The sequence below is a fragment of the Ambystoma mexicanum genome, chromosome 1q (assembly GCF_040938575.1).
Source record: "Ambystoma mexicanum isolate Mex_15411 chromosome 1q, UKY_AmexF1_1, whole genome shotgun sequence".
NCBI classification, from domain to species: domain Eukaryota; kingdom Metazoa; phylum Chordata; class Amphibia; order Caudata; family Ambystomatidae; genus Ambystoma; species Ambystoma mexicanum.
The window spans coordinates 1443535245-1443559794 of NC_090922.1; the positions used below are offsets into that span (position 1 = coordinate 1443535245).

General features: G+C 49.0%; 1 protein-coding gene across 3 annotated transcripts in view; it reads right to left on the reverse strand.

Annotated features, from left to right (window-relative positions):
- The window catches only part of ERI3 (ERI1 exoribonuclease family member 3), a 2288738-nt gene that overhangs the window by 1676766 nt on the left and 587422 nt on the right, over positions 1-24550 (reverse strand). For all 3 annotated transcript variants that reach the window (XM_069642321.1, XM_069642319.1, XM_069642320.1), the window contains one exon: positions 20511-20570. In XM_069642321.1, coding sequence (XP_069498422.1) covers positions 20511-20570 — 60 coding nt within the window. The remainder of the gene's footprint in view (positions 1-20510; positions 20571-24550) is intronic.

The following is a 24550-nucleotide window of genomic DNA, read 5'->3' on the forward strand; positions in this document are numbered from 1 at the left end:
TTTCGATGGGATGGTCCGACGACGTATTCCATATCTATGACATGTAATCACCACAGCTGTGCTGCTTAGGAAAATCTTCGCCGTCTGCGTCCTGCGTCGATGACGTCGATAGGCCGCCCTCGAGGACCTCCTTCGACGGCCGACACCACTGGATGTTATAAGTAGGACGCACGACGCCCATAACCTCAGTTGTTTTTTCCCAGAATGTGTGGCACCAGTCATCTGCCAGTCTGACACACAAAGCCTTGCGGAAATGTAAGCTGCAATCGCATACGAAATTCTGTAGCGGGGAAGGCAGGGAGGGAGCGATATGGAATACTTCGTCTGACCATTCCATCGAAAGAACGTTACCAGGTAAGAGAGTAACTTGTTCTTCGAGGGGATTGGGTCCTCGGATGTATTCCATATCTATGACAGACTCCCAAAGCAGTACGAATGCAAAGAGGTGGGAAAAGAATTTAGAATGCCCAATCAAATTGCGGTGTAAAGGACCGCCTGGCCGAAGGCCAGATCCTGCCCACGGATGGAATCGAGGGAGTAGTGAGGTACAAAAGTATGTACCGATGCCCAGGTGGCTGCACCACAGATGTTACGAACAGGAACATCCCTCTGTAGGGCAGTAGAGGCACCCATACCCCTGGTAGAATGGGCCCGCAAGCCGACCGGTGGGTCTTTACCCGCCAAGCAGTAACACTCAGATAGCCAAAACAATCCAGCAAGACAGTCTGTTTCGTAACAGCTTGTCCCAAACGCTTTCCAGCGTAACCAATGAAGAGTTGATCGTCCACTCTGACCCGGGACATGCGTGAAATATAAAAGCTAAACGCTCTCCTAGGATCAAGCCTATGGAGCCTCTCCTATTCCTTACCAGGATGTGGAGGAGGATAAAACGCCGGAAGAACAACCTTCTGGCCTAAATGAAATTCCGACACCACCTTCGGAAGAAAGGAAGGACGCACTCTAAGGACAACCCTGTCCTTATGAAACACAGTGAAGGGTGGCTTAAGTGCCTGTAACTCACACTGCGAACGGAAGTGACCGCAACCAAAAACACAGTTTTAAGAGTTAACAGTCTCAAAGGGCATGAATGCAAAAGGCTCAAACGGAGCACCCATCAGAAACTTGAGAACAAGGTTCAAATCCCAACCGGGCACCTAAAAGGTGACGGAGGGAACATATTAGTGAGCCCTTTCAGAAACTGAGAAATTAAAGGAATTTTTAAATAGGAACACTCTTCAGACGAGCGCTTAAATATGGACAGCGCCGCCAGGTAACCTTTAACGGTACCTACTTGCAAGCCCCTGTGGCCAAAGAAAGCAAAAAAGACAACCATGGGAAAGCCACATGCAAAGGGATCCACATTCTTAACCCTGCACCAGTCGCAGAACTTACGGCAACGGTACAGGGACTTTGTTGCGGGCCGTCTGGCCGAGAGCAACACCTCCATCACGTCTTCAGGGAGGTCCCAATCCTTATACCTCAACCTTTCAGAAACCAAGCGTGAAGGTTGAGGGATCTGACCTCTGGATGAAGAACCTGAACCCCCCTCCCGTGAGAGCAGATCGTCTCGGTACGGAAGACGACGTGGAGGGCGGATGGACAAGTCGAGAAGGTCCGGGTACCACGTCCTCTGGGCCCTCGCCAGAGCAATGAGGATCATCCGGGAACCGAACCTCCGTAACCTCCGCGGTACTTGCGGGATGACGGGCACTGGAGGAAACGCGTGCAGCAGTGGGAATGACCATTCCACCACGAATGCATCTCCTAAGGCTCCTTTTGGAGGAAATTCCCGCGAGTAGAACCTCTCGCACTTCTGGTTGACACTGGAGACGAAGAGATCCACTTGAGGGGTCCCTCAAAGGGCAAAGATCTCCAGGAGAATCTCCTGAGCCAACTTCCACTGGTGAGAGATAGCGCTCTGCCTGCGCAGAGCGTCTGCCGTCTCGTTTATGTCTCCGGCCAGATGAACTGGCGAGATCAAAACTTCCTGCTGGATTTCCCAGAACCAGAGCTGCATCGCCTCCCTGCACAGAGGAAGTGACCCGGCCCCCCCCCCACTTTTTGTTGAGGTAGTGCATGGCCAACGTGTTGTCCGTCAGGATCAGGACATTCTTCCCTCGCACAGTCGGCAGAAAAGCCTTCAGGGCTAGCCTGACGGCCCTCAGCTCCAACAGATTGATATGGAGTCTGGACTCCGACGGAGACCAACGACCGCTTCAACTCGTTGGCATGAGCTCCCAATCCCGTGAGGGATTGTTACGCTCACCTGGCTCCCACCGAGGCGTCGATCTGAACTGGACAGCTGCAGTCTCCACCAATGTGACGCGTAGGGCCAAGATGACAGACTGGACTGGCCCACCTAACTTCGTTTGCTTGGCCCGTAGTAATATTCTTCTGCAAATGGAGAAAGGGAATTAACCACCCGTGGAGTTGAGCGTAAATCCCCCCCGACCCCCGCTGTTCTCCCCACTGATCACCTTTGATGTCCCCTCTTATAGTCTCACCTGATGTTTGAAAAGATGAGCTCTCCATCCTGCATTGAGCGCAGGGGCACGTAGATAACCAGTTGCTTCACTGGCTCAAAGGAATTGGTGACTTCCAGAACAATATTGACTCTGAGATTCCCGGCAAGACGCCGTAAGTATGTAGTTCGTAAGAGTTCAAATGCCTGATTTTCACTCTTGTCCGATTCCTTGCAGGTTGCAGCTTGACCCTAGTGAAGAGTTCCTCGTGGCAACCGGTAATATTCTGTCAATGACTTGTATTATCCAACACAGTTCGATAAAATAATGCCAATATGTAACCTGTTGCTTTCTCCCTTATTCAGGCGCTGAGAGAAAGTATGAAGTCTCGAGGAATAATACCTCCGGCGGTAAAATCAGGTAAGTCTATTGTGGTGAGAAGAGTTGCCCTTCTTAGTCCCTTTGTTTCACCTTGCTGTCCTTTTGTTTCCCCTTGGGGGCCGGGGTTCGGCGAAGATGCAGTGGAAGCTGTGCCGACCCGTGAAGAGGAATAGTACCCCCGGTGGTAAAATCAGGTAAGTCTATGGGGGGTAACTAATATTCCTCTGTGTATTCCCTTGGCTCACCTTGCTGTTCTTGTCTTCTCCTTAGGTGCCGGAGCGCGGCGGGAACATGCAGGAGGATGCGGTGGAATGTGAAGATGCTGCGAAGGCCGTTGAGTTCAGCGCAGCGCTGCAGCAGGCGGGCGACGCGCATACAATAACTTCTTTCTTCCAGCTCGAAGGCGCGATGGATCGGGAATTCAGGTAAGGCTCAATGGTATTGCTCTTGTTCTAACATTTTCTCCTTCTTTCTCCCTTTTTCTAGGAGCTCCAAACTCGAGGCGGGCGAGGCAGAAGGATGGATGCAGACTTGCAGGCACGGTGAGCGTTACGCTACTGGATGCAGAATAACGCGAAGCGTGTGCTGCTCTTCGGGCGCGGTTAAAATAGCTTGCAAAGTAGTCCCAGTTAAGTATTCCTCCCCAGCCCCACCCGAGTAAAAAAATAGTCCCTAGGTAAAGTAGTCCCTTCCAAGCCTCTTTTGGCTTGGAGCTCTTGCAGCATGGTCTGCATCAGGTAAGTTTGTTGCATGGTCTGCATCAGGTAAGTTTTAATCTATGAGACTGGCGCGTATGGCGCCAGGACTGACTCTCCATATGAGACTGGCGCCATAGGCGCCGGGACTGCCCCCAAATAGCCGCTAGCAGGGGTTGTTGGGCTTGCTTGGGATAACTTGATGCCTGCTTCTGGGGTTGCTGGACTTGGTCTGGGTCCCCGGGGGTAGGCATCATGACAGGGATGCGTCCGTCACAATCGTCACCTCCGGCCAGGGTAGCCAAAATGGAGCCCCCTTCATCAGATTGTCTTCGATGGCCCACCACAGAAGGTCCTGGGCGACCGAGGACGGCACGTGAACAGGGTCCGACAACCTGCCGGAGGACTGAGACCACTGGAGCTTAAGTGCCCATTGCAAAGATCTCATCCGCAACCTGACCTCTGGCACCAGAAGAATGCAGGATGCCATGAGGCCGAGCAATCTTAAGAACTCTAACACTGGGAGACTCTGGGCAAGCTGAAACTTGTGTACCATCTGCTGAATGTGATGAGCCCTCACCTGGGGAGGAAAACACTTTCCCAGGGACGTGTCGAGCATAGCTCCGATGTACTGGAGCCTCTGAGTTGGTGTCAAATGGGAGAAGCCCAGCTTGTGGAGGGAGTGGCAGGTGACTGACAGATGATCCAGGACTTGCTCGGGAGAGCGCACTCTGATCAACCAATCGTCCAGGTAGGGGTAGACGTGAACACCCCCCTTTCCTGAGATGCGCTGCCACCACTACCATGAGCTTGGTGAAGACCCTCGGGCGGAGGTCAATCTGAACGGCAGGACCCGAAAATGAAAGTGCGAGTTGCCAACCGCGAACCTCAGGTACTTCTTGTGCTTTGGATGTATCGGCACATGAAAATAAACATCCTTGAGGTCGAGAGACACCAACCAGTCCTGAAGTTGAAGGGCCTGGAGGACTTGAGAGAGAGTAACCATCTTGAACTTGTCCTTCCTGAGGAGTTTGTTCAAACCGCACAAGTCCATGATGGGTCTCAAACCCCCGTCTTTCTTGGAAAACAAAAAATAAGTGGAATACCATCCCTTGTTCCTCTCCGCTACAGGCACCAGTTCTATGGCGGCTTTCTCCAGCAGGGATTGAATTTCCTGCGCAAGGAGCGGATCCGGACTCTTCAAAGAGAGATTGCCCGGTGGACTGTCTTGAGGCCTCTGCCGGAAAGGAAGACAGTAGCCGTGGGTTATGATCTCCAGAACCCACACATCTGAAGTAATGGCGCGCCACTCTGCAAGATGCTGCGCCAGCCTTCCCCCAACCGGCGAACCATGGGACATGGCCTCATGACTGAGCTGAATCGGCTGCGGCGTTGCCTGAGGGCAAAGAGGCAACAGCCCGAGCGGCTTTGGCACCTCGAGTACCTTATATTCCACCTCTGGCACTCCTACGGTGGCCCTTTTGACTGGCAGCTGCTCTCGCTTTACCAAAGGATGAGTAATAACGAAAGGAACCTCCCCTCCATTGCTGTGCCCTAGGATGAAAAGGCGGAGGTTGGTGAACTGCAGCGCCCAACGACTTCGCTGCAGCTTTGGAGGTCTGCAACCTCTCAAGGCTCTCGTCAGCCTTGCTGTCAAAAAGATGTTCCCCGTCAAAGGGCATGTTGAGGAGCCGGGCCTGCACATCAGGAGCAAACCCCAACTTCCGCAACCACGCAAACCTGCGTATCACGGTGCTCACCGCCATGGACCGGCTGACGCAATCTGCCATGTCCAAACCCGACTGAACGGACTCACACATGACATCCTTGCCATCCTGAACTATGGCACGGAAACCATCCCGTTCGTCCCCTTCGGGAATATCTTCAGCTGCTAAGGAAACAGTTCCACAGAGTGTGCGTGAAACGTGACAAGGCACATACAGAGTTGGCCGCCTGAAGCGCCATACCCCCTGAAGAAAACACTTTCTTCGCCCAGCCGCCAAAACGCTTGTCATCCATATCTGGAGGGATAGTAGGATACGACGCCTGCTTGGCCGGGGCAGTAGACGCCTGCACCACCAGGAATGGGGTGCTTGGTCAAGTAGTAGGGGTCGCTACTGGCTGGGCTGTATTTTCGCGGCAAAGACTTGCCCACTGCCGGGAGACACTCCGGAGCAGTCCAAGCCACCTCCACCCTCCTCTGTAGAGCCATATGGAACGGCAGTACCGGGTCAGTTGGTGGACCTTGGTCGAGGATATCCGTAAGGTCATCCTGAAGAAAATCCCCTGGGGGAGCAGACCATCCCAAGTACTCGGTGACCCTAGACATAAGGTGCCCGTACGTGGAGTCGGCATGAGTGCCAGGCTCAGGCCTACAAAACTCCACCTCCGGATAGGTGTCCATCCCACTGGCATCGTGCAGGGACTGCCGCAGGTCCTCAATCTGGCTATGGCCCGAGAGAATATCGTCTGGCACCGTATCAGGAACCATGCCATCATCAGAGCCCTCATCCACCTCTGCAATAAACTCAAGATGGCGGTAAGAAGGCACAGAATGTGGAACAAAGCCATGCTTGACCTTGGCCAGAGACTTTCTAGGGGATCCCACCGAGCCCCGGGGTACGCCCGTCGAAACAGCCTCGAAATGTGTCGAGGGCGTCGAGTGAATCGGCGTCGATGCCGAACGTGGCGCCGACAGCATCAATGGCGTCAACACATGCCTCGAGGCCGGAGCCCCGAGCGTGTCTCTCGATAGCCTGGGCGCCAATGGCGTTGACGACTTTTTCGGAGGCGGGGCCTCGAAAGAGTCCATCGACGACCTCGGCGCCACTGGCGTCGACGTCTTCCTCGAAGACACCACAGGTGCACACGGTCTCGATAGCGTCGAGGACCGGGACCTGGACCAGGCATGATGAGAATGATTCCCCTCGTCCGAGCAGGACCTCTCCCGCGAATCGTGTGGACCACCCGAGCCCGAAGGCGTGCGAGCAGTGTCTCTCGACCGATCACGACCTACCCCATTCGGACGCGCGGACGGACCAGTGCCCTGCGATTCGAGAATCGCTAACATTTTCTTGCCGAAGGAAGCCCATTCCACCGGCGTCGCATGCTTGGTGGGATAAGTGACCCAGTCCTCAGATGAGGACGGGGAAGGCGACCCATGATGGCGCTTCCGGGAGTGCCTCGAAGAGGCAGAGGAGTGGCAGGACCGATTCCGGGACCGAGACCCACTGGACTTCCGACGACAATGCGGAGAATCGCCCCTCGAATCGTCCGTCGAAAGCCCCGCAGACCTCGACTTCTGTGGCTTGGACACCTTACCTACCGACAACTTCTTCTTGCGCTCCCTCAAGGCTTTGGACGTGAGCGACTGGCAGTCGACACAGTCATACGTGTCATGGGCCTCCCCGAGTCACCAGAGGCAGAGTCGTGTCAGTCCGCCACTGACATCTTGGACCCACAGTCCCCGCACTTCTTAAAGCCCGGACGCGGGGTGGAAGACGAGGTAGACATCTTCACAAAGAATATATTTCACAATACGAACAGGTTCGAAGAACCGAGAAAGAACAAACTTCACAGAGTAGAGGCGCGCCGAGATCTCCGAAGCGAACACGTTCGTGGAAAAAACGGAAGGAACAAGTTACTTACCTGTAACTGTTCTCCAGCATGGGTCTGGCATAGATTCACATGCTCATGAATATTCCCCGTCGTCAGGCTGGGAATCCTCGGTAAAGAAAAAATCAGTATCAGTTTCCTTTCTGATCTGTCTTTCTTAGTAGTAACCAATCACTGATCTCTGGGTCATACTGCCCCCAGCCAATGACTGCCCTCTCCCTAAGCCCTGCCTCTGGCAGCCATCCTCAGATTTGGTAGCACGCAAAGTGGCAGTATGACCAAGTGAAGAGCCGCAGAGGGGTAGGCGGGAGGTTTCGCATGTGAATCCATGCCAGACCCATGCTGGAGAACAACAGTTACAGGCAAGTAACTTGTTCCTTCTCCAGCATGGGATCTGGCATGGATTCACATGCTCATGAATAAAAGAATACATAGCAGTATACAACCAAGGGAGGTGGCAAAGGCTCAACATTAAGCATTACATCCAAAACTCAACATTAAGCAATTCTTACCTCCCCACCAGGCTCACCTTAGGCGAACAGGTTGCGCAGCACTGCTTGGCTGACCCTGGACTCCTCCCCGGAGTCCCGATCGACGCAGTAGAATCTTGTGAAGGTGTGCGTCGACCTCCACGTAGCAGCCCTGCAGATGTCCAGCAGGGGCACACCAGACAGGAACGCCGTGGTAGCAGCGATCGCTCTGGTCGAATGGGCTCTCGGACGGCCGGGCAGCGGTCGGTTTGCCAACCGGTGACAGTGCATGATGCAGCCGGAGAGCCATCTGGAAATGGAAGTCTTCGAGAGAGCCTTCCCTTGATTCACAGACCCAAAGTTCACAAACAGTCCACATAGAACTTCAGCCCTCTAGCTACATCCAGCGAGTGCAAAGTCCTCTCGGCCGGCGTCGAAGGCGGCGGGAAGAAAACTGGTAACACCAAGGGCTCGTTGAGATGGAAGTCCGACGGCACCTTGGGCATGAAGAAGGGATGCGTCTTCAGCACCACCCTTGTGTCATGAAAAGTCAAGTATGGAGGCTTGCAAGATAGGGCCTGGATCTCTCCCACTCGTCGTGCAGAGGTGATGGCCACAAGGAACGCTGTCTTCCATGACAGGAACTTCAAAGGCACCGAATGCATAGGCTCGAATGGGGCCCCCATGAGCCTGGTCAGCACCAGATTAAGCTCCCACGCCGGGGCAGGAGCCTTCACCGGCAGGAACGATCGGAATAGTCCCTTCATAAATTCCTTCACCAGGCGATGAGACCACAAGGACGCCCGTCCCGTAGTCCTGGAATATAGGGCGATGGCAGCCAGATGTATTTTGATGGAGGCGTGAGCCAGTCCAGCTTTGGCCAGCGACAGTAGGTACGGCAGTACTTGAGGGCCCGTAATCCGCAGAGGGTTAATCTTCTGTGCACGGCACCAGACAGAAAGCCTCTTTCACTTATGACCGTAACACTTGAGAGTTGAGGACGCCCTGGCTCTTGCAAGAACCTCTCTGCAGTCAGCCGGGATATCGTATCCTCCGAACTCTAGTGCTGCAGGAGCCAGGCCGGCAAGTTCAGCGACTGTGGGTTGTGATGGAGAATGGCGCCTCCTTCTCTGGAGAGAAGATCCGCGTCCGCCGGCAGCTTGACTGGTGGGGACGTTGACAAGTCTAGAAGGTCCAGGAACCAGATCTGCCTCGGCCACACCGGTGCAACGAGGATTATTCTGCACCTGGACTTCTTGAGCTGTTTGATGAGGCGGAGCAGCAACGGCAACAGAGGGAACGCATATAGAAACAGGCCGTCCCAGGGGAAAGAGAAAGCATCGCCCATGCTCCTCGGCTGCGGGAACCTGCTGGCGAACCTTTGGCACTTGGAGTTCGTCGCCGTCGCGAAAAAGGTCGATCCGGGGTTTGCCCCATCGTCGAAAGAGCCGATCCACCTGGTCCTGACACAGCTCCCTGCTGAGTGAGTCGGCGATGGTGTTTTTTATTCCTGCCAAGTGGAAGGGAACCAGAAACATCCCCTGGCCGACGGCCCAGTGCCACAGATCATGGGCCTCCTTGGATAGGGCTGGGGATCTGGTGCCCCCTGCTTCCGTATGTAGAACATCGTGGTGGTGTTGTCGGTGAAGATCCTCACCACTTTGTCCTTGAGGGCTGGAAGGAACGACTTGAGCGCCAAGAACACTGCTCGGAGCTCCAGAATGTTGATCTGGAGAGACCTCTCCTCCGGGAGCCAAAGGCCTCTTGCGTGGAGATCTCCGGTGTGGGCCCTCCAGAGAGGCGTCCGTCGTCACCGTCTCCTGAAACGCCGGGGTTTGAAAGTCTGTGCCTGTAGTGAGGTGAGCACGGGTACCCCACCATAGGATCGCCCGACGGAACTCCTCGTCGAGAGGGATCCTGTCTTCGAAGCAGCCCGTCGCCTGAAACCAGCAGGCGTCAAGGAACTCCTGTAGCAAACGCATCCAAAGTCTGCAAAGGGGTACAAGATAGATGCATGAGGACATCATCCCGAGGAGGGACTTGATGGACCTCACCCTGGCCACGTCCGTGGCTAGCAGGCGCCGCACCTTGCCCAGAATGGTCTTCGTCCTCTCCTCTGACGGGGAGGCCAATTGCCCCACTGTATCGAGCTTGGCTCTCAGAAACAGTGCTACTTGCGACGGAACTAGGTGGGATTTGGGGTAGTTGATGGCGAACCCCAGTTCCGTGAGCAGCCGGACGGTCCTCGCTGTGTGTTCGACAGCGAGTTCTCTTGTCCTTGCCCGGATTAGCCAGTCGTCCAGGTAGGGATAGACGTGGATCCCCTGCAGGCGCAGCCACGCCGCCACTGGTGCCAGGCACTTGGTGAATACCCTGGGTGCCGACTTTAATCCGAACGATAGGGCTCTGAATTGGTAGTGGCGTCCCTGAGCCACGAACCTGAGAAACTTTGTGCCCTTTTAGAATGGGGATGTGGAAGTAAGCATCCTCCAGGTCCAACGACGATAGGAAGTTGCCCTCCTCCAGCTGTCCCAGCACGTGCTGGAGGGTGACCATCCTGAATTTCTGCCCCTTGATGTATTTGTTTAACCGACGCAGGTCCAGGATGGGGCGCCAACCGCCTGTCTTCTTTCTGACGAGGAAGTACCTTGAGCCTCCTGGGAACGAGGTCGATGGCCCCTTTCTTGAGCATCGCCCTTACCTCCAACAGCAGTTGAGGGACACGATTCTCCTTCCTGGCCACGGGAGGAATGCGAGGGCACTTCTTTTGGAATTCCAGTGAGTGCCCGTTGGCCAGGGTGTCCAGCACCCAACGGTCAGTGGAGATGGACTCCCACACGCTGACGAACTTCGTAAGCCGGCCTCCCACCGGGGTGCTTTGGTGGGGGCCTGACGACACGGCCGGGTCAGTCTTGCTTGGAGGAGGCCTTGCCACCTTGGCCTCCTTGGCGACGACGGCTGGTTCCCCCTTGCTTGCCGCCACCGCTGTAGGCCTCCTGGTACGAGGAGCGGGCCGCCTAGCGGTATGTGGAAGAGCCACCGCTGGATCCCTTGAAGGCACCCTGTCTGCCTCCGGCGCTCCAAAAGGGCCGTCGTTGTTGAAGTACCCCTAGGGCCCGGGCCGTCTCCGAGTCGGTCTTGATGGCCTGGAGCGACTCGTCCACCGCCTTACCAAAAAGGTTGTTGCCATCGAACGGCATATCCAACACTCTGGTCTGGAAGTCCTGACGAAAGTCCGTTGCCTTGAGCCATCCTCGTCGTCGGAGGCAAGCTCCGTTGCCCAGTTGGCGAAATCCAGTATCAGCAATGTCCGTTGCCACCGTTATGGCGTGATCCGACGCCACCTCGCCTTCCTGCAGAATTTGTAGGGCCTCTGCCCTCTTGTCGTCAGGTAGGAAGTCTAGCAAGGGAGCTATCTTGAACCAAAGCTCCCTGTCGTAGCGGGCCACGATCACTAAGGCATTGGCCGCCTTAATCGTCGTCGCCGCCGACGAGATGACTCGTCGTCCCATGGAGTCCAACTTCTTGCCCTCGCTGTCCGGCGGGGAAGTGGAAGTTGAAGCCGCCGCACCCGCTGCTTTCTTCTTGGCTGCTGCTGAGACAACAGAGTCCGGCGTGGGCTGGGTCCTGAGGCACAAGGGGGCGGCATTGGGGACTCGGTACTTCTTCTCGTACCTGTCCCACTTGGCGGGTGTCGTGGAAGGGTTCTTGAGGATAGCAAGCCCCTCGTCCCAGATGTCGTCGAGCAAAGGCACTGCGAGAACCGTCTTCCTCTTGGCCTATCGTCGTTGGTAAAGAAACCCTTCCTTTTGTTGTTCTTCAGGGCAGAGCTGGAAGAGCTCGGATGCCCTGGTTATCATGGCGTGAAAGGAGCCAATTTCGTCGGCTGGAGAAGCCCGAGGGGGGGGTGATGACGGGATGTCCGTTGTGTCATCGCCGCCGCCGTCGTCCATCCCCGTCGCTGTATTCGTCGTCGTATCCTCTCTAGGGTCCGGCGAGGGCGATGAGGGGTCCACAGGCCTCGCGGGCACGAAGGGCGGAGAGGGGTGGACTCTCCTCCGCTTGTTGGGAGGGCTTCCCGACGGGCCTGGTTCTGGATCCTCCGTCGCGGTCCGTGGTAATCTCGTCCTTATCTCAGTACATAAGGATTGGATTGCCAACAAAATGGCCGCCGAGCTATCCTGGGGCTCTGGTAATGGCTGCGACGGACGGGATGGCCGCTCCTCTGGGCCCTCTTCGTTGCCATCGTCGCCATCTTCGATCACATCAGCAGGGACCGTCCCCTGGGATCGAACCTTCTCGAACTACTCGTTGAGGCCTATGAACCTCTCGTTGAGGCCCTTCTCGGATTCCACCAGATCCTCCTCAGAGGCTGATTCCGAGTCTGTAATGGCCACCGCCTCCCCCTCTTTTTCCGTCGGGGACTTCACGGGGGTCTTAACGATGGGCTGGAAAGAGGATTCCCTCTGCGGTGGCAGGGATACTCTGGGCCCAGAGGTCGTTTCCACTGGCTAGTCTCAGCCGGCTTCGCCAGGGTCGCAGCGACCACTTCGATAGAGGCCATTGCCGGCTGGATCAAAGCCCTCACCACCTTAGGTGCGTCCTGGGCCTTCGCCTTGGGAGGGTCAGCGCCTCGCTCCCCCTTCGAGATCGACCGGGGCCGCTCCAGCAGCTTACCCGGGTTCTCGGACTTGATCTTCCCCGAACCAGAGCGCTGGCTTGTGGTTGAACGTGCCGGGGAAGTCGCGCCCAGCCTGGCAGCGGAAGAGCCTGACCTTTCGGCGCTCCCGGTGCCCGCGGACTCATGGTGCTTGGCCTTCTGTTGGGGCCCCGTCGCCGGGGCGCCCTCACAGGACTTAGAAGCCCGCTCAGACTTTTTATTCGCCTTCTCACCTGCTGTGCCCTTCTCCAGCCAGGCGGCGAGACGGGAACGACGATCTTGTTTGGTCCGTTCCAAAAGGTTCTTGCAGAACGCACAGTCCTTCTCCACGTGCGTCTTGTCCTCATGAAGGCAGTAGAGACATTGCGAATGCTCGTCCTCCTTGAAAACGCTTTGTAATCCGCATCCAGGGCAGCACCTGAACAGCTTGGATCCGAGTATCGAGCTTCCCTTGTCCTGGGCCATGTCCGTTGAGGTAGGACACAGATCTTCCGGAATCCTCCAAGAAGTGTAAACTCGACGAAAACTTCACCCTTGAGGGGCGTAGAAGAATTCCGAAACGGGTCCCCGTTATCGGAAGTAGAAACGGTGGAGCTTGAGGCTCGATTAAACCGAAAAAATGAGAAAATCTCCTGAAAAAGCGCAAAGACGCAGCAAAAACTTGCGAGCTAAAGCACGAGGACTCCCAACACTTGAGCGTGCGGTAAAAATCTGAGGATGGCTGCCAGAGGCGGGGCTTAGGGAGAGGGCAGTCATTGGCTGGGGGCAGTATGACCCAGAGATCAGTGATTGGTTCCTACTAAGAAAGACAGATCAGAAACGAAACTGATACTGATTTTTTCTTTACCAAGGATTCCCAGCCTGACGACGGGGAATATTCATGAGCATGTGAATCCATGCCAGACCTCATGCTGGAGAACTGAGGTGTCGGGCGTCCTACTTATAACATCCAGTGATGTCGGCCGTTGGAGGAGGTCCTCGAGGGCGGCGTATCAACGTCATTGACGTAGATGCCGAAGATTTTCCGAAGCAGCACAGCTGTGGTGATTACATGTCATAGATATGGAATACGTCGGAGGACCCAATCCTCGAACGGGTTGTTTGTATGCTGTGTGTTCATGTTTGCATGTGTGGTGCGTGTTTGTGTGCGTTTTGAAGCGGGCGGGTATTGGGTGGGAAGGGAGGCAGTGAGGGCTAAGGGAGGGAGATCGGGGTGTGAAACCCCCCCAACCCACGGTTTGGAAGAAATCCCACAGGAGAATTTGTGGCGAGGGGGGGGGGCAAAGGAATATCATAGAATCATGTTTACAGGTCAATATCATAGGCATTTTTGGGAAAGGAACGCTCACAGTAAGACACCAACACGCAAGATATGAAAGTATGCATCTAACATTCACACAGAATATTGCGGTCCACAATACACACAAACACACATGGAATGAAGGTATGAACACACACAGACAATACACGCAGAATGGTTATTGTGAGGAAATCCTCTGGCTAACCTTGGGGACTTATCGTGAGGTGGCCACAAGGGTCCACCCGGAGCTAGCGAATACTGCTCCCTAAACCGCACCAAGTGGGTCTTTTGACTAGGGCACAGTGTCAATATGACTCGGCTGTGGCAATATGTTCAGCTAATGGCAGATTCCTGTCTTGGCTTCCGATAGCTGCTAAGTGTTCACGAATCCTGGTGCGAAGCTCTCGGATCGTACTTCCAATGTACGTTTTCCCACAAGTACATATGGTAGCATATATTACGTACTTAGTATGGCAATTAATCAATAAGAGACCAGATTAACATTGGCAGAGGCATCACCAGATGGAACACAAACAAAATATTAAATTCATTGGACTCAAAAAGGTGACTCTTGGACGCAGTGGTGGAAATCAAGAGCTGCGATTACGACAGGAAGAAGCTAAGCTTGTAAACTACTTTAGATGTATAGAAAATGGCCTGAACACGGACAATGAAATGTCCAATTTTCTGTAGAAACTGTTTGAACACGGTAAAACGAAATGTCTAGACTGATTTCTACCAACTGTAATGTATAGGTGTAATTACGAGTGCCCCAAAGGTCTTCAGCTGCACGAATCTACTGTATTGTATTTGGAATATTTTCCATTAATGGGGTACTAGAGCACATTATGGAATCAGGAGAGTTTAAGTGCCCCAAACACATGATAACCCATCATCTTGTATTTACCTAGACAACAACTTAAGTGCCCTGACGGGACACCATTGTTTTTACAGATACATACAAGGAACTACATCTCCCATGAAGCCGTGAACAGCGATTTTAGAAATGACGAACTCACTAGCATGCGTAAATTGATTCAAACAAACATGTTAACATGTATAATCATCCCCGATGGGGAAATTATGTAACTTATGAAACGCATAGTGGATTTAGAGAACCTATTTAGAGCTCGCTATATGAATTGCAATGAGATACATTGTACTCCCCCATGGGGAAAAACTACATTTCCCATGTAGCTCTGGGAGCATGGCTCCACAATTACACGTAGCATTGTCAGTGGGATTAGTATTTTCAAAAAAGAACTTTTCACCCTTGCGCCCGTGGGTTGTTTTTCTCCTTTTGAATTCAAAATGACAAGAAATACTTTTTGGGTAACTTAGACGTTTAGACGTGAAAGGAAAGCCTGTGACTTAACGTAGTATAGACTCCTGAAGAGTCATCATTCCCAAAATATGGCCGACAGCCGTATCGTGACGGAAATAGAATGAGGACATTCCAGTTACGTAGGCAACATTACATAAACACTTCATGGCTGCCCGAGAGGGCTCGTAGCAGAACCCGACGCTTGAAGCAGTAACCAGATTTTTAAGGTAAGCCCCGAGGTCCGGCGCAAGCGCACCCTGTTAGCCTCCCAATTGAAAGGTGGTCCGCGGAAAACAGGCAGGCTTCCAGTTGCCGCTATGTTTTGTGACGACAATCCTTTTACGAACGCACACACAAATACATGTGCAATACGAGATATGTACGTATCAAGGAATACTTTGTTGACGTTTATTGCCAACCGCTTTTCGATAACGTTTATCCTTATATTATAAACATGGGCTAAAATACGAAAATGGAACACCAATAGGCTGCATGGTATAGGGAAAAACTAATCAATTTTTCCACAATAAACAGTAGGAATAGTGGAAACCCGAACCCGGACATGTTAGATTTAAGATTTAAACTCTGCATTACGCAGGAAAATAATATATTTTTCCATTGTTTTATTTTATATGGATTAAGTGCATGCAGCGCTTGTGAGTCTGATGGGACTCATTCTGACAACACGACATCAGTGAGCTATTTGTACTCCGACGATAGGTAAGCCCCTATCTTAAGGCAGATGTAAATTAAGTCAAACTAGCAAATGAAAACTAACCTAACTTGAGCTTTTGTCTATTATATCTCTTTTCTTTTCCTGCTTTATCACAATGTTTCCCTTCCCTTCCCTTCCTCCTTCCTCCACGGTATTCTCTTATGCCCCCAACTGGGCGCCATGATGGTATGTTTAATTTATTTTATAATGGATTTACACTCGATTTGTTTTAATTGCTATTATGTGGCTACAAACCTGTGATTCTGTTTACACCCGATTTGTTTTAATCGTTATTGTGTGGAAACTAACCTGTGATTTTTTGTTTTCTTGGAAAAAATTGCTAATTCATTCGGGTCATATGTTTGATAATATGATTGATATGAATATTGGTTTTTGGGAACTCCTGTGAATCTGTTCTATTGACATATCATAAAAATTGTCTTACAATTATTTCTATAAAATTTTTTGCTATCTTGTATGTAGTATATCAAACAAATCTATGCCCAGATTTGAAAAAGGCACACATAGGGTGCCGAAACACGTGTCATCCTTTTGGGCGATCAATAAATAAATATATGATGAACTAAGAGAAATTGATGCTGGTTGATACTTAACTCCCTGTGGCGCAGTAATAGATGAGTGCAGAAACCACTTTTTTTAGGGCACAGTGTCGTCACACGAGCAACTAAAACCCCACCACAGCTAAACACACCCATGGCTACCAAAGGGACAGTGACCCCTACACCCTCTGGCACTGCTACAGAACTCAAAAACTACCAACACAGCAGCCATAGAAGCATTCACACCTTCCCCACCCAAATTGACTGTACTGGTCGCCAGAGGGAAAATGGAAAGACACAGGCCATTAAAGATACACCATGGGGTTGACCCACTTGGAGCTAGCTAATCAAGCTTGCTGGTCAGATCCAAACACCCCATGTAGAAAATAAAGTATTTCCCTTTATAATAAACAAATTGCTAGATTGCAGTCGATGATGTGCTAAGAATTAGGCCCAAATGCAGCAGGAAACTGCCTCTACTGTTACTCATATGTGAGCAGTTCGGGAAGCCCTATGTATACCAACTTGCACACACACAAAAACTGACATACATTATGCAAGAGATAAGAAAAGTAAACAAAACCCATTCTCCAAATCCAGTGAAAGTCACACAAAAGATACAAATTTGCAACTTTCTACTGACAAAGGAGCTCCAGACAACTTCATTGGCATATCAGAGGGTTTTCCGACTTGTAGATCACACACTAAGAGGCCAGAAGTACACAAGGTAAAGCAGGTATTGGAAATAGCGGCACAAGAGGGAGGGATGTGAACACCATACATGTCCAGAGCAACTCTGAAATGAAAGATGTCGGAAGCCCCTAATAAAAGGTGAGGTCAACCCCTTTTCAGTCCACCTGATCTTATGAACATTACTCAACCACAGAACAGCTCCGCTCACACAACCCAGATGAAACCAGTGTTCCCAAGAACCAGCTGGGGGAGGGGAGACTACTCTAAAACACAGTCATTTAAGTCTGGCAGTGTCTGGCGTTTCAGAAGGAGCTGGAGGAAGGTGTTTGGAGAAGGTTGGTAAGCGAGAGTAACGTTGAGAGGAAAGGTGGGAAAGAGATTGGTTTTTATGGGTAGCGTACCAATGAGATTTTAGGAGGAGGTTATACCATCTTGGGAAGCATGTTGGAGGTTGATGAGGATTAGCAAGAAGTCTGCAAGAGGAGGTGGTGATGTCTGGAGGAGAGAGTTCAAGGGAGAGCACTGAGGATGTGGAAGGAAGAATCCATAACATCTGGAGAGGGTCCTTAAGGACACATAAGGAGGATGGGGTGGGGGAGTCATAAAGAGCAGTACGTCTAGATGAATATTCCATGATACCTAAAACTGCTGGAGGAGTCCTACATACCTGGCGGGCCTCAGACAACCTACATCACAAACACGAAGGAAGAGGTTTCGGTAATCCAGAAGAACCTGCCGTCCAATGAAAAGACCAGGGCAAACTAGCAGACGTCAAATAAGGGCCAAAGTCTCCTACTCAAGAACTTTTTTTTTCTTTTCTTTGTTTTCACAACATTGCATTTTGACACAGTGGCCCATTACTTTTTCTTGTCTACAATCAAAGGATACTTGGCCATATCCCGTTTAATTTGAGAATTGTGGGTATGTTACAGAACATTACCCTTCACTGAACTAAAGCATCCTTTATTTATCCACTTTAAAGAGGACCGGCAGACCCTTACACTATTCATGCTTACCTGCCCAGCCAGTTTATTTCCTTTTTTGACTTATGCAAACAGAAACAAGTAGTGGTGCGCATGCTGCCCACTTACTTCATCGTCCATACCATGCTGCACGCAGCAGAAGCTACCATGTAACGCCACAACACTGCAAACCTGAGGGAAGGGAATTCCGAGATGGCGCTGCACGCCACCAAAGCTTATGAAACCTTGCATTCATATTCTTAACGCCTTACCTAACAATCATATTAAAGAAATAGCCAATCCCAGTAAGGGATTCACGTGCCACTGAGGAATAACCAATTAGTCAGCCTCAAAAAGTACTCCACATTGCCATGGGTATAAAAGGAGCTTGGAAAGTTCAGTCAGTGTCTTGGACCAGGAGGAAGCCGACGTGCATGCTGAGGTTTCCTTGATACCATGTAAAATTGATAGAGGGAAGCACTGTAAGCACTGCTGCTTGGAGAAAGGAAGTGTTGGTGCAGAGAGAGGACGATCCCTTGAAGGCCTGGGAAGAAAAGCTACCCACCAGAAGGATACAAGAAATCGTCTCAAATCCTTAGGGGAACGTGAAATCCAGAACCTGAAGCTTTCCACCAGCGACCCCTGAAAGTCCCGGGGAAGAGGACCCATGTCCGTGAAGAAAGTCCTTGGGAAGAGGACTAATGTCCGTGGTAGTATGGCAAAAGAATATTGTCTGCCTGAAACAGGTCCTAAACGAGTGGTGGAGAAATACCAACTAAACCTGAAAATCTAGGGTCTATGAGAGAGACCTACTTTGAATTCTCAAAATCGAAGGTTTATGAGACAAACCTGGATTGAATCCTGAAAAGCAAAAGGTTGATGAGCGACTTGTTGTGAATCTGGAGAAATTAAGGTTCAGGAGAGACCTGCTGTTGTGTGAATACTGAGAGAACTAAGAGATCCAAAGTCCAGGAGTGACAAGTTGAGAATACTGAGAAGTTTTTGGCCTAGTAGAGACCAAATCTTCCTTAAGCAAGAAAACCCAAAGTCAGAGAGTAGCCTACCAAAGGTTTATTTATATATACAGAGTAGAACAATGCTCTTTTGATCACAAAAAATGTATAATAGATACGATTTGATAGTAAGCAGCAGTCTCCTTACAATGGGGTAAGTTTGGGAGACATTCTGACCAGGCTGTGGAGCAGAGTAATGGAGATGAACAAGTCGGGACAAGCTTGAAGAGAAAGCTGGGAGAGGTCAGAAGAAGCAAGGCAAAAGCAGAGGAGCTGAAGGAAAGTACAGTGAAGGAGTCTTGCCAGGAACCGTTGTTTGCTTGATTACCTTAGGGACTGACATTTGATATATTGACAGGCTCTTTGGTTAGCCACGTCTTGTAACATTTCATTATTCGTGTTGGGCAGACATGAGCCATACGGCTCATTAAGAGAGTTATAGGGCCTTTCTGTTGACCACAGCATGTGGAACATTATTTGTAGATTCTAGTGTCCCAAAGGGGATACAGACCTGTAAGAATATGTTTTGTTTTATGATTTAGAACCTTTGACCTAAAAGGTGGTTAGCACACTTTGTGTTAGCCCCACTCTGACACAGGTTTATCTTCGTCAACCTTTAGTTATAGAGAAAATCCTTAGTTCATGATGGAATTTGGTCCAACCCATACCTGTAAAATTAAAGAATGAACACATTAACTAATACAGGCACTCACAATGCACACACCCAATGTATATTTTCAGACTGCAAGAAAGCACATAAAATACGCACAGAATTAGAAAAACACTATCAAACCAACATTACTATTCCCTTTAGGGGCCTGCAACCTTTTGCTCTCTAGATGTTTTAAACTACAATTCCCATTAACCCTACCCATCATATCCAAGGATGTAGGGGTTAGTGGGAGATATAGTCCAAAGCATCTGGAGAGCCACAAGGAGCAGACCCGTGCGAAAAACATCACATCACTATTTCAAAAAACATCCTTTAGATATTAGGTACATCACCTCCGTGCTGCAGAGAAAGTGAGCCATGTACAGTAGAGGGTGTAGTGTGAATTAAGGTTAGATGTGTGGTGTGATGGAGTTTTCATGGAATTAGTATTTTTGTAATTGTACATTTTGAATGTGGGTGTGTACTTGAAAATTGGCATTTCCAGAGGTTGTATGTACACTTTATTTGTAGTATCGTTAATCCTTTACAAAAATAAAAACATCACTGCTATGTAAACTCAAAGCAAAAACTGCATAGGTGTAAATGCACCATCTGCTCAGAGATGGGGTCTGACTCAAGTTCACGCCGATTGCCTTGACTCAAAAAACGAGTCAAGATTTGAATATTTGGTTACTCCTTCTATTAAAAGATGATGCTGCATCTGTTTGTCGCAACAATTCATACATTAATTGGGTAGGTTATTGAAATCAGTATAAGTCGTCCAACTAAATATGGTGATCAATGCAAACGCTGTACTCCGATCACTGGTAAAGAGAGGTGGCATTATGAGGGAGGTAAAGTTTGAGTTTTAAGTACCATGAAATGAAGTGGTCAGCAATGGGACCACAGTAAGTGGAAGGACCAATTGCAAATAAATCCCACCCACTTGGTGTAGAACTGCAAAGGAAAGAATGATCTAGTTCATGGATAAATTGGTCCATCACTCACCTCCAACACTTGGCTCAGAATCGGCTGCCCATCCACTGTATCCTGTACAATTCCAGTAAGCTAGAAAAATGTTTAAAAAAACAAGAGAATTAGAATCACTTTAATTCCATCTTAACAAATTTGTAACATTCCTCAACTTGTGTTATACTCGGCTGTCTTATTTGAGAAGAGTTATCCAATGAATAATAAATCTTCATAGGCCATTGGCGGACAATGTCCATATTAACTATTGTGTCAACTTACTGTACTGCTGATTATGCGGAGAAATAATTAAACAAAACCTTAGAAAAAGTGGTTCCAAAATGCTCCCAACACTGTTAGCAGGGAATGTTAAGATTCAACACATCTCATTCATTTCAAACTTGCAAAGTGCTTCAGTCAAGGGGAAAACAAATATCCTCACTGAACCCAAAACATGATGTTACCAGATGGTTAATCGTTTCCTTTCCCTGGTACCAAAGTTATGACACAAGAGTTGAAGGTCTGATCAGCCGGTTAAAAAGAGTCTTGCATTTACTTATTTGATATTTATCTTTTCTTACCAGGAAAAGGGTCAGACAAAAGGAAATGTATGATCAGGAGCCTTACAAATGCACATTCTCACTCTTCAGTCTACCTGCTACACAAATAAGCCATGTAGTGTTTGAAATCACCACCATACCATACTCTGTAGAGAACTAGCTCCTCTATGTGAACACCATTCAGACCGAGCACTAGCTTCAAATGAGCACTAGCTTCAAATGAAATTAAGCGAAGACCACCGTTGCCACGATCCAACTGTCCATATTGTACAGATAGAAGGTCACAAACAAATATCCTCACTGAACCCAAAACATGATGTTACCAGATGGTTAATCGTTTCCTTTCCCTGGTACCAAAGTTATGACACAAGAGTTGAAGGTCTGATCAGCCGGTTAAAAAGAGTCTTGCATTTACTTATTTGATATTTATTATTCCATATTGTACAGATAGAAGGTCAAGAGAGATGGAGTGTTGAAAGCCATCAGTCTAGATATGAATTATTAGCATGCGGCACAAGGGAGTCAGGCAATCAACTCCCTCCAATGCTAGGCATTAACAAACAGTGCAAACTGTGTTCGGAGGGAGTTACTGGCTCCTGGTGCTACTAGTGCCATTTTTCTACACAGCCCCTTCTTTTTTCTCCACCTGACACTTCCACTTTTGGCCTTCCTACTACTGCACTTTCCTGAGCTATACAGCTCTAAACAAGAAACCAGCCCTGGAATTCACCCCTTTCTTCCACACGGCCACCATAGACAGCAACAAGCCACTCACTGCGGATTACCTTCAGGTTCATGGTAGCCAGCTTTATTTAGGTAAACCTTCCTTTTGTTGAAGGGGTGCACGACTGCACATGCCCCTTCATCAAAAGCAATGTTATTATATTTCTTTCCACAAACCCTCTATTAGCACCCCAGGCATCAGCCAGGGTGCTAATGGAGTTCACAGACACAGCCCAGTCAATATTTGGCTCTGGCTGTTGGGCTGTTAATGGCCATGCCCACTCACAAATGCAGGTGTTAATGACACAGTAGAAGACTCAGAACGCACCAATGGATGCAATACACATAGAGTAACTAGACTGCCAGAACTCCTGTACAGCCAATATAAACCAACTCCAGAGAGATAAACCCCCTTAGCCTATAATATAAACGCTTCGAATACCAGACCCTAGTACATATTATGCAAAGTGATGAACCTGAGCTTAATAACCAAAGTTGGTCTATAATGAAGACCTAAAGGGCCAGAACCCATCAGACCATGTTGTACAAAGAGAATAATTCGTCCGAACCCAGCCAAGGGTATAAAAAAGGAAACCCTAGTATGGTAGAAGCTACTAATATACATCCCTGGAGTGGACTATCACACTTGTCTCAACTAATGTGTGTTATGGTGTTACGATAGTGGAAACAAACATAAGGAAAAGCAGACTATGTGTAAGATTTGAGTACCACAGACCTCCTCCTAAATGTTAGACAGCAAAGCTTTATTATATTATAACGATGGTAGATTGCACCCAGTATGTAGGAGTCGGGCTATCAGTGAAGGTAGTGGAACCATAGTTAAGGTTACATTACACGTCACACAGGAACATGTGAAAAAATATCCCTTTGTAACATTTGACCTTGCCCATCAAAGATTCACACATTTGGCAAATATATGGCTGATCAGAACACATGATTCGTTTAGTTAAATGTGATGAACGTTTTCATGTTGAAAAGGGCATTTAAAAAGATATTTTTTTTTGATTTTCCAATAGACCTGCAGAAATTATTTTCAGTGTTCCTGGAGGACGCCACATATCAATGTTAAGGCAACTTGAGATATTCACTTTTCAAAATGCACTTTAATTAAGGCATATGCACTTTAATTAAGGCATACGCTGTAGAGTCGAATGCACACAAACAAGTATGGATATGGATGACAAACGCACATACACGTGGCCACTAACAGATGACCTTTGACATGCACATGAAAAGGTCATGCGCAAACACACTCATAATGACAAACTACCAGATTTGTTCAGGTATTGTCAGAGACATTGATAACCTAGAGCCAACAACAGATAAGTTCAAGCTTCTGCAAAAATATACACTTACAATCGCAAACTGAACAAAAACACCAACACACATGAATACAGAGTACAGACATTTTATAATATTTTGGGTACATGTGAACAACAAAGGAAAAATACAGAAAATAACCACAGTCATTCAAAAATGTGTTATAGCTAGAACTCCTAACACTACATCACACCACTACTTTACTACACTTGCTTTAAACATGAGGTAGCTTACATCAGTACTATAGTTAGTGAGTCTTATGAAGTAGTTTTGCAGCAGTGTCATTTGTAGTTTGATGGACTGTGTTGTGGCTGAGTGTAGGGGATAACCTTTATGTTGGCATTTAAAATATTTATAGACTTTGCCTTAGATAGCCAGCAACCTTACCTGGCTGTTAAACATGCATTTCTACATAACATAGTTTACATGTTTAGAGGTTGTGTCGTAAACAGCAACTGTTTCAAAGCCCATAATTCATGTTATTCCTGTTAAGTATTTTTAAAATCAACAGATTAAATAATTCCTATGAATTACGGATTTCAACTAATGGTGAGCCCAGAATAAAGCATGTCCAATCAGACTCATTATTTTTGAAGCATGACAATTACTTGATATAATAGAAACACACCTGTGGTTAACCCGCCACGCAAATAGACATTTCTGCCCAATTTTGGTTAGATATTTGTTATGTCCATGGGTATAAACAACCCGCTTTCTAATTTCCATGCTGGTTGGATTGCAGTCTCTAATGGCCATGTAAGAACTGTTGAACCAAAGCAGGACATGGGCTACATACCACAGAATTCCGGGGAGGCAAGTGCATGCGCAATCTCTCGGGCGATGTGTACTTTGGGTCAGCAGATCACTCTGAAAATAGTGCTGCCCTCAGCCTCCCAATAAAGAGTGCTCTACCAAAACGTTAGCTCTGCAGCATCAGCCTGTACTGTTAGCACCTATTATTTTCGGTTTGTTTGCATACCCTGCCTCTAATTTTCTGGCCATTATGCTTCTGAATTGATGATGATGATGATGATTTCTGGCTTGCTTTTTGTGAGGAACCAGGAATGACACTGGCACAGAGGACTCATGGTGATTAGTATAAACTTTTATTAAATAATAAAGGTGTTGGAAAATGCCTCACTGTCTCGAATTTAGGAGGTATTTCCCTACCTCAACCAAAAATGAAGTGTCTGTCCTTTGTCAAGATGTCCAGGCTGGACTGCAACGATTGCCTCATGGCATCTTTTTCATCCTGTAAGAAACCTTCTCTTTCTTCTCCCTCCGGAAAGTGTTATGCCGCAAGAGCATCTACCCCCAAAAGGGTGCTAATGTACTTCGCTAAGGCACTGGTAGAATTTGCTGATTTAAAAGCCATGCTTCCTGCAATAAATACTCTTCTTGCTGAAGAGTGAATTCTTCCATCTTCCTGAGCTGTAGCTTTTGATTAAACTATTG